This window comes from Trypanosoma conorhini, assembly GCF_003719485.1.
Source record: "Trypanosoma conorhini strain 025E chromosome Unknown Tco_14.4_contig_00721, whole genome shotgun sequence".
Taxonomy (NCBI): Eukaryota; Euglenozoa; class Kinetoplastea; order Trypanosomatida; family Trypanosomatidae; genus Trypanosoma; species Trypanosoma conorhini.
Genome location: NW_021704814.1, coordinates 1 through 8,446, shown reverse-complemented (window position 1 = coordinate 8,446; position 8,446 = coordinate 1). Strand labels below are relative to the sequence as shown.

General features: G+C 56.3%; 6 protein-coding genes across 6 annotated transcripts, besides 5 other annotated features; all 6 read right to left on the bottom strand.

Annotated features, from left to right (window-relative positions):
- Nucleotides 1-376, bottom strand: Tco025E_08202 (uncharacterized protein; the record flags this gene model as incomplete). The annotated part of the gene is made up of 1 exon (XM_029375057.1): nucleotides 1-376. A coding segment is annotated over one exon (376 nt), but the record flags the coding sequence as incomplete, so codon positions are not given.
- Nucleotides 377-703: 327 nt separating this feature from the next.
- Nucleotides 704-2,479, bottom strand: Tco025E_08201 (uncharacterized protein; the record flags this gene model as incomplete). Its single annotated transcript, XM_029375056.1, has 1 exon — nucleotides 704-2,479. One exon carries the CDS (start codon nucleotides 2,477-2,479, stop codon nucleotides 704-706), a length of 1,776 nt encoding a protein of 591 aa, XP_029224820.1.
- A 364-nt stretch (nucleotides 2,480-2,843) lies between these two features.
- Nucleotides 2,844-2,892: a microsatellite.
- A 71-nt stretch (nucleotides 2,893-2,963) lies between these two features.
- Nucleotides 2,964-4,436, bottom strand: Tco025E_08200 (uncharacterized protein; the record flags this gene model as incomplete). Its single annotated transcript, XM_029375055.1, has 1 exon — nucleotides 2,964-4,436. One exon carries the CDS (start codon nucleotides 4,434-4,436, stop codon nucleotides 2,964-2,966), a length of 1,473 nt encoding a protein of 490 aa, XP_029224819.1.
- A 136-nt stretch (nucleotides 4,437-4,572) lies between these two features.
- Nucleotides 4,573-4,602: a microsatellite.
- A 284-nt stretch (nucleotides 4,603-4,886) lies between these two features.
- On the bottom strand, nucleotides 4,887-5,216 carry Tco025E_08199 (dynein light chain; the record flags this gene model as incomplete). Its single annotated transcript, XM_029375054.1, has 1 exon — nucleotides 4,887-5,216. The coding sequence occupies one exon, from the start codon at nucleotides 5,214-5,216 to the stop codon at nucleotides 4,887-4,889; it is 330 nt and encodes a 109-aa protein (XP_029224818.1).
- A 358-nt stretch (nucleotides 5,217-5,574) lies between these two features.
- Nucleotides 5,575-5,612: a microsatellite.
- Nucleotides 5,613-5,628: 16 nt separating this feature from the next.
- On the bottom strand, nucleotides 5,629-7,341 carry Tco025E_08198 (anaphase-promoting complex subunit 3; the record flags this gene model as incomplete). Its single annotated transcript, XM_029375053.1, has 1 exon — nucleotides 5,629-7,341. The coding sequence occupies one exon, from the start codon at nucleotides 7,339-7,341 to the stop codon at nucleotides 5,629-5,631; it is 1,713 nt and encodes a 570-aa protein (XP_029224817.1).
- Nucleotides 7,342-7,373: 32 nt separating this feature from the next.
- Nucleotides 7,374-7,405: a microsatellite.
- Nucleotides 7,406-7,579: 174 nt separating this feature from the next.
- Nucleotides 7,580-7,601: a microsatellite.
- A 321-nt stretch (nucleotides 7,602-7,922) lies between these two features.
- Nucleotides 7,923-8,446, bottom strand: Tco025E_08197 (putative structural maintenance of chromosome (SMC); the record flags this gene model as incomplete). The annotated part of the gene is made up of 1 exon (XM_029375052.1): nucleotides 7,923-8,446. A coding segment is annotated over one exon (524 nt), but the record flags the coding sequence as incomplete, so codon positions are not given.

The following is an 8,446-nucleotide window of genomic DNA, read 5'->3' as shown; positions in this document are numbered from 1 at the left end:
CGGCCAGGCCGGCCCGCTCCCCAGCCGTATCTGGCGCCACTCCGGTCCCGCTCCCGAGGCGCACGCCACACCGTGCGGAACCCGCGCCCCCGCCGGACCGCCACGCGGCCCCTCCTGCATGACCTGCCAAATGTCTCCTTCTGAGCCCTGCGGACAGGTTCTGGGGGAGCGGCTCGGGACGGCGCAAGTTTCGGCGAGGACTCTGGGCCCAACTGGCTCTGAACCCGCGCCTCCTCCGCGCCGGGCCGGCCTCTAGCTCCCTCGCTTCAGCTGCCCGTTGGCTGCGAGCGGCCTGAGTCCGCGTCGCCCGCCCCGGCCGCTCCAACGCGGGGCCCCGAGGAACTCCGGGCTCCGCGGCGCCGGAGGCGAAAAACATCGCCCCCCGCGGCGCGGCCAAGCCCGCCCAGGTGCGGCGCAGAATCCGGGCGCCGGCCAAACGCAGAGGCCGCCGCCAGGGCGACGTGCGCCCCCGGGGCTGTCGAAAAAGCTTCACTGCCGAAGGTGGTGGGTGTAGTGTTGGGGATGACCTTGATTAGTTGATTATGAACTCCCTTATCCCCCAAAGTGGATCCTTTCCATTGCCTCTGCAGTAAAAGAACAATAACAACAAAAAAAAAAGATATTTGTAGCCGGGGGCAGGCTTCAGAAAAGTCCGTTGGAGTGAACCGTCCCACGATTCCCCGCACGGGCCACGGCACAAGAGCTAAGCGGGCAAAAAATGAATGGCAACCGAGGCGTCGAGGCCGGAGGAAAGCAGCGCGGGCGCGGCGGCTTCCAGGGACCACGTCGCCGCGGCCGCTTTCCGCAGCAGCGCGAGGGCGAAACGCCAGCTCGCGGCCGCCCGTTCCCCCCCTCCCGCGCGCAAAAGCAGGCGGATGGCGGGGGGCGCGCTGGCGTGCTCCGCGTCGCGGACGTTGCCGTGAAGCAGCGCCATGCAGCGCCCGAGGTGCGAGACGGCCTCGTCGAACTGCTGCTGGGACATCGCGCTGGCGCGCAGGGCGTCCCCCATGGCGTCAGAGACGGCGTCGGGGACGTTTGCCGTGCAGCAGCCGACGATCGCCGCTGCCGTGCACAGCTGCTTTGCGGACACCCCGCGCCGGTACGAGGCAAGCTCCTTTGCAGCCTGCCAAACCACTTGCTCGTTGCAAGCCGCGGCCGCCACGCCGACGCCCGTGAGCAGCACGCGGGGGATTCGTTCCGCGGCGGCCTTTGCAACGCCCAGGGCCGCCGTCCAGGCCCCAATGGAACCCAGATTGTGCGCCAGGACTTCGGTGTAGCGATGGTCGGGGGATTCAAGACGCCGGTAGGCCTCGATGCAGCTCTCCCAGGCCGCGGCGAAAGGAAGGTTGCCCTCGAGCAACGCCATTCTCAACCAAACGTTGTGCGTGTGAAGGTTCTTCGCCGGCTGTGAGGCATAAAAGCGAATCGCCTGCCGCCACAAGTTCCCCCTGGCCAGGGCCATGAGGGCATTATTGTGCACCGCGGCGTGTTGTCGCTCGCTTGCCGTGAACGCGGACGGGGCGGCCTGGTAGAGAAGCAACACCCGTTCCCACTGCATGGCGTTGTTCATGAGCGCCATAACCTTTCCCAGGGGAATTCGCGCCGTAGGTTCGACGGTGCCGTTGTAACGCGTCACAAACTCCATGGCGACACACCATTGTTGAGGAGTGCAGGAAGAGAGGAAGTAATCCATGACGCGCCTGGGCGGCGGCTTCCCCCCATGCTGCAGGCTGTAGGCCTCCATGAGCTTTTCCATCCGGCTCCCAATCGCCGGTTCTCGCGAGGCGGCGAACCAAGAGGCAAGGGCCGCCACAACACTCACCAAACACCCCTCATCTTGAGCCGCCTCGTCCTCGTCCAGGTGCGAGGCCAGGGCGCAGGCGCGGCGCCACCCGTGGCGCTGCAGCGCGGCCACGCGCCCAACCACGTCCGGCAGGCGAGAACGCGGGCACACCTCCAAGGCGCTCTCCCAGTGGCCTCCGGATGCCAGTGCCACGCCCACATCTGCAAGAGCGTCGTCGGTCAACCCACCCTCGGCGTTCGCCATTTCTCTAAACAACAAGATTGGGAGGTTCGGGCTCAGCTGCGACAACTGTGGCGACTGCAGAAGAAACCGATAGTGCGACACACGCACGGGAACCCCAGCAAGCTGCGCTTCCACGAGGCACTGCAGTTGCTCTATAGTTAGTAAATGGTTTTCCTTCGCAGAAGGCACGGGGTCGTACGTGTAGAAGCGATTCGCGTTGGAGTAACAGGCCAAAATGGTTTCCAACGTCTTGGCCTTTTGCTCGGGTGTGCCGTTTTTGAGCAGTTCCCCTCGCAACTGCCGCAGAAGCGGCAGAGCACGTGCGTCGATGACGTGCCCGGGGAAGCCTTGCAGGTGCGCACGGCACACGCGCTCAAAAACGCCCGCGCCATCGCGGCATCGAAGGTGCGGCGGTGAGGCCAAGTAGTTCCGCAGCGCCTGCACCCAAGACATGGGCTCCCACACGCGCAGTGCCAAGAAGAAACAGAAGCAAAACAACAAGGGAACAGAGAAAACAAATAAGCACAAAAAAAAAGGCCACGGTGGCCAAGGGCGGGGGATCAAAAGTGCAACCACAACAAGAGCAACAAGGTGGGGAGAGCGTGTGTGTGTGTGGTGGGGGGGAGGGGCAGAAAGAAGCGGGAGTGCATTGGCAGCAACGCCTGCCGTGCTTCCGCCACCACTCACCCACTCAATTACATTGAAAGGCATGCAAGGATAGGAAACATCTTTAAAACCAAACACTTTCGCTCCAGCCACATATCATGGAGGAAGGAGGGGGAAAAGAGGCGGCAACACACACATGCAGATGCACACGAAAATAAAATAAAATAAAATAAAAAATGAAAACGAAAAAAAAAAAAAAAGGACAAAGGCAAAGGTAGCAGGCCGAGCAAGCCCTCTTCAGCGTTTTTTTTCTTTTCTTTTCGTTTTTTTTTTAGGACGAACCTGTTTTACTTGCTTCGTGCCGGCGACCACTCCGTTTGACTTTCACCACCCGTTGTGCTGGAGCGAGTTGCTGCTGGCTCCACCGCTCAGGGGCGTTTCCCCCCACAGGAGGCTCACGCCACTGGCGAAGGCGAGCCTCTACCTCGTCCGCCGTGAGGATTTCGGCGTCCTTCGTTCGATATGCGTCACGGGTGCGCTGCACCTCAAAACGATCCCTCCCCACCTTTGCCTTGACCCACCATCCATCGCCCAGGTGACGCCCCAAGAGCGGCCCAGTGGCAGTAAAGTCATACGGCGTTCCGTCCGCACGCAGCCCATGGACGCACACTTCGCCGTCCTCCTCAAACAGGACCTCCACCACGCCCTCCCCGCGAGAGCCATCGCCCGCGCAGTACGAATTATCTGCGGCCATGCGCAAGACGCCGGGCTGCTGCACAATGCTTGGGGTGTCGCCCGCAGGCTGGTGGCCACCGCAAACAATCGCTATTCCGCTTCGGTTGAGAAACTCCACCGCGTCCAGCCCCAAGTAGTGAGGGCCATCGGGCTCCACAAGGGCGTGAACCACCACGGAATGTGGAACGAGGGAGACTGGAAAAGCGTATTCCCGCAATAGGGCCCCGTCACCACCTGATGCCCACCGCCTAAATTCCACCTCTTTAAAATCATTTAAAGCGCCAAGCCACTCCTCAGCCGTGGCATGCCTCATCATCAAGTTACATTTCGGTAAGCGTTTCCCATCCACGGAGGCGTACCTCTCCGGGAGCATCCCAACATTCTGATTCACCACGCTTCCGTGCACAAAGAGAACGCCATCCAGAACTTCAGTCATCTTCCCGTGCTTCAGGTACTCATAGTAAACGCCCCCAGGGCAAGCGGCATCCATATAGCTTTGCGCCACCTCTGCATCCGTCACGTCCTCCCCACCGCCCCGCATCTGTTGCAACTCCTTTCTTCTGTACTCAAAAGCCGTAGGGGCCCCCATCTTGTACTCCAGAAGCCACTGAATAAAGGTTATTTTAGTCACCACTGGTGGCAGGCCACGCTCCTCCAGGTACTCCGCGTACGACACCCACTTCGTGCGACCAGAAGCTCTCGACAAAGTCACTGGGAAAACCAACATTTGAGCTGCCTCGGGAGATAATTGTGCCGCGTTCTCCAATGTCTGTACAATCGGGGCGCCAAACACCATCTTGTTGAGGTCACGGTTTCCCAAAATAAGATGCACGCGCGACGGGTAGGCATCACGAAAGTCCAAGAGCGCCTTGCCAAAGGTGATGTCCTCGCCGTGGTCAAAGACGTCACCACCGTACACGAAATGAGAAGTGCCGTCACGGAAGCTGAGACGTCCGTTGGTCCAAGAAACGACTTTGCTTTTATCGGCGTAGCGAATGAAATATGAAAGGTCACCTTCCACGTCCGTCACAAAAGCTGTGCGGCGACAGACGCCACACCGACGCAGCATCTCTCCCGCCTCTTTTGTCCTCGCATTTCAAAGCCCAGCGTGTTAAGAAGAGGGAGCAGCCGCACATATACGTGCAGAGAAGGCAGAAAGAAGAGCTTGATCAGGAGACACGTTAAAATGCAAAGGGTAGTCAGAGACAAAAAAAATAACAACAAGAACAAGAACACGCGCAAAGAGCGTGTTTCGCTTGAGCCTTATATGGAGGGCAGAGGAAGGAATGAAGAGAGGCCTGCACGTGTACATGGTGAAGCTCAGCAACAGGATGGCAAACGCACGCACTCACACAAAGTGGTAAAGAAGGAAGGAAGGAAAAAGTCAGCCAACCGGACAACCAAGCAAATAAAGAAAAAGAACTAAAAGTATGTCACACCCTTTTTCAAGTAAAAAGGACTCCCCCCCCCCTTAAAAAGCAACACTTCCTTTCCTCCGTTCCTCCTTTCGATCCCATACTTACGCCACAACGCCATACACAGTTAATACACAGTGCATTGCCTTGTTTTCTGCATGGTGCACGTAACAGGCATCACTCGCAGGATTCCAAGAGCACGCCGAAATGGCGTTAAACCCAGCACCATTATTCTGAAAGACTACACAGTGCGCTATGTATTTTCTCGGGAGCGCCGCCTCCTGCGTCAGACGCTGCACGACATTCTCTGTGATGGCAGTCACCATGGCCGGGATCTTCTCATGCTGGTAACTCACCACCGGCATAAAGTGTCGCCCTACCACCTCCTCACAGATGTCCTTTGCGTCATCGGCAAGCGTGAGCTTCTCTGCCATTGACTACTCTAGTTGGTTTGGCCAAGCGGAACTCTCTTCTGCTTGCGTTTATCCTCGGCTACGCGTTCAATCGCCTGGGGGCAGGAAAAACGTGCGAAAATTCCGCGAATTCCGTTTTGGTTTTGCTTAACCCTTTCTCTCTTCGCCGTAATCTTCTCCTCACTCGGCCCGCGCAGAGAAGACGCCGGCGTCAGAGCAAACAAACACCAAGACTTTAAGAAAAAAAAAAGGGGGGGGGGGAATATGCACGCCAGAGCCTTAACGGATCAGAATACGCCTCCGCGGCACTTTGGCGTCACCACGTCCTCCAGACGCTCTTCCTTCTTCTCCCAGAAAGGCGGCAAAAATGAAAATGAAAATAATAACATATGTATATATATATATATATACATATATGCCCTTCTCTTATTTTTTAGGTATTCGGTTCCAGACCTTCTGAGTCGCCCATCCCCAGTCTCTCTAAACAGCTCTTAATGTACCCGGCTCTTCGTGGATCCAAATCCATCGCGGTGTGGTAGTACTGCAACGCCTGATCCGGCAGGCCCATGAGATGCACGCATTTCGCAAGCGTTACGTACAACATTGCCTCATCCGGGCACTCTTTCGTCATCCCCAACAATTCCCTACGGGCCTCGTCGAGGCGCCCAAGATGAATCAGCACCTCCGCACGTTGATGGCGGGCACCAAGGTTGCTCGGGTGTCGTCGGATGGCGCTTTCGTAGATGCGTAGCGCCTCATTCAAACTCTCCCGCGAGGCACCACGTCGGTGGTATGTGGCGGCGTATCGGTTCACGATGGTTGGCAGAGGGTTAATACTGAAGGCTTGTCGAAAGTAATGGCGTGCCTTTTGCAAATCTTCGCTTCTAAAGTATAACTCACCAAGACCGGCGTAGGCATTGTAGTGACCAACATCGATCAAAATTGCCTCGTGAAACGCATCCACCGCCTCTGACTTTAGGTCCAAGTAGAGTAGCTCGTACCCACGCAGGGTGTGGGCACACGCAAAGTCGTGATCTACTTGAATGGCGCGGTTAAGCATACACAGAGCCTCCTTTGACTCCTTAACAAGGCTGTACGCGTTTGCCACAACACACAACGTGATAGGTGAGGCAGGCATTTCGTTAATAAGCGTTTGCGAGAGGGAACCTAAGGTTCCCATCTCCTTGCGTTGCCACAAGGCAGTGCTATAGGAGACCAGCGCCGGGTCCGCCAGCCGCCACGGCGCCACCCGCCTCATTTGCGCAAACACCCTGGCTGCGTTCTCCACATCGCCGTCGTGAAAATACGCCATGGCAAGGGCTGCAAGTGCCCATCCCGAGTCTCGCTCGGGAAAACTTTCATGTTGAAGCAATTCCCGAGCCTCTTTGCATCGATAGGTCCACTGCATGAAAGTAACCGAAGCAAAATGTGACAAGTGTAGCCGCACTGCCTCCCGTCTCATGTGTTGTTGAGAGCCACCCGCACCCGCCACCCCCGCCTCACTCATTGAAGAACGACGCATGGCATTTTCCGTCACTGCCACAGGCCCTGCATCTGCATATATAGCGCGCACTTCTTTGCGTGGGGCCAGTGTCATCTTCATGTGGTTCTCAAACGCCATAAAATTGAGTGGATCTAACAGGGCACTCTTGGCAAACGTCTCCTCCGCATAACTACGACGAAGATGCTGGCGGCACACACCCAACCAATACAGCACCTCCGAACTCGATCGATGCCGCTCAAGTTCCTCGAGAAAACCCTCCCCTTCCATGTACCGCTGCGTCATCCCACATGTCACTCCCAAAAGATACTGACAGTCCCATCGCGCCGCAGCGTCGGCAGCGGGGCCGCCTCCACTGCCACCGCTGCGGCCACTAAGACTACTGTTTGTGGTGCTCGAAGCGACAGTAGTTGGCAGCAAAAAGGGGTAGTGCGTCCGCAAAAGGCGGTAGGCTGTTCCAGCGTCCCCACTGGTAACATAGCAATGGGCCAGTGTGTGTAATGACTCGTGTGTCGGTGACAATGCATAAAGTCTCTCCGCGCAAAAAATGGCATTGGAGTACAAATACTTAGCAAGACTATCCTGCACAGTTTCCTTTAACCCATGCACAGTGAGGGTTTCCTGGCGTTCCCTGTAAAAACTCATGCTTCCCCTCTTTACCTAGCTAATAGCCAAGCATATATACACATACACATATATATACATAGATGAGCGAAAGCCCATAAAGATGAAGGGCAAACGGCACAAGTTGAATTCACCGCTCTAGCAACGTCATTTTTAAAGAACCGCCTGCCCGGGCCAAGAGGCACCCCTTCTCGGCCTCGCAAAGTGCACAACGCCCAACAAAGAGAACTACCACAGTAGCACTGGAGGGAGCGAGAGCAAAAAAAATAATAATAATAATAGCAGTAAATCGGTGGTGCCACGGACAACTTTCGCCTCATCCCTCCCGCCTCCCCCCATTATTTTTTTTCCTTTTCCCTCTTCTGTAGTTTCAAACTGGAGTTTATTGAATTCCGTTGGCCTTTCCTTGTTGCGCAGTCTATTATATTTATTTTCGTCTATCGCACGTATCTCTGGGGTTGGGAGGAGTGATCTACGTCACTAACGAGAGAAAGACCCTTCAACAACAGCACCAACAACAAAGCACGCCTTCTCTCATGTGATTCTATCTATGGAGCAACCGTTCACGCCATCGTGCAAGCCGCTCCCATTCTTGCACTTCTTCACGCGCGTCCCGCTCCTGACACAATACGGGTGATTTCCGAGTAGCCCTGCGTGTTACTCACCTGGTAAAGCACATCCGCGTTGTTAAACATCCCGTCTTTTAGCGAGACAAGAAGAAATTGGGAAGAGGGAAAATGCGTCTGCAGCATCCGCCCAATATTTTGTGTGTGACTGGGGTCAAGCGCGGCATCCACCTCATCAAGGATGTATACAGGCGCCTGACGTACACGGAGAATTGCCAAAATAAGACATAACGCAAGCAACGAACGCTGTCCACCGCTCAGCTCAGACAGGGACTCCTTTTCCTTGCCATTAAACATGACTTTCACCTGAAGACCGCAAAGATGCCGCTGATCGTCCCGCTCCTCCCGCAACACGGCCGCGGCACCAGGCAAACACGTTGAGAAAAGTTTTGAAAAAACACTGCTGACAACCTTTACCATGCGATCCAGTGCATGCCATTTCTTTTCCTCAATGCCTAGGATACACTGCTGAATGGCATCCCTGTCCTCACCCAATGCGG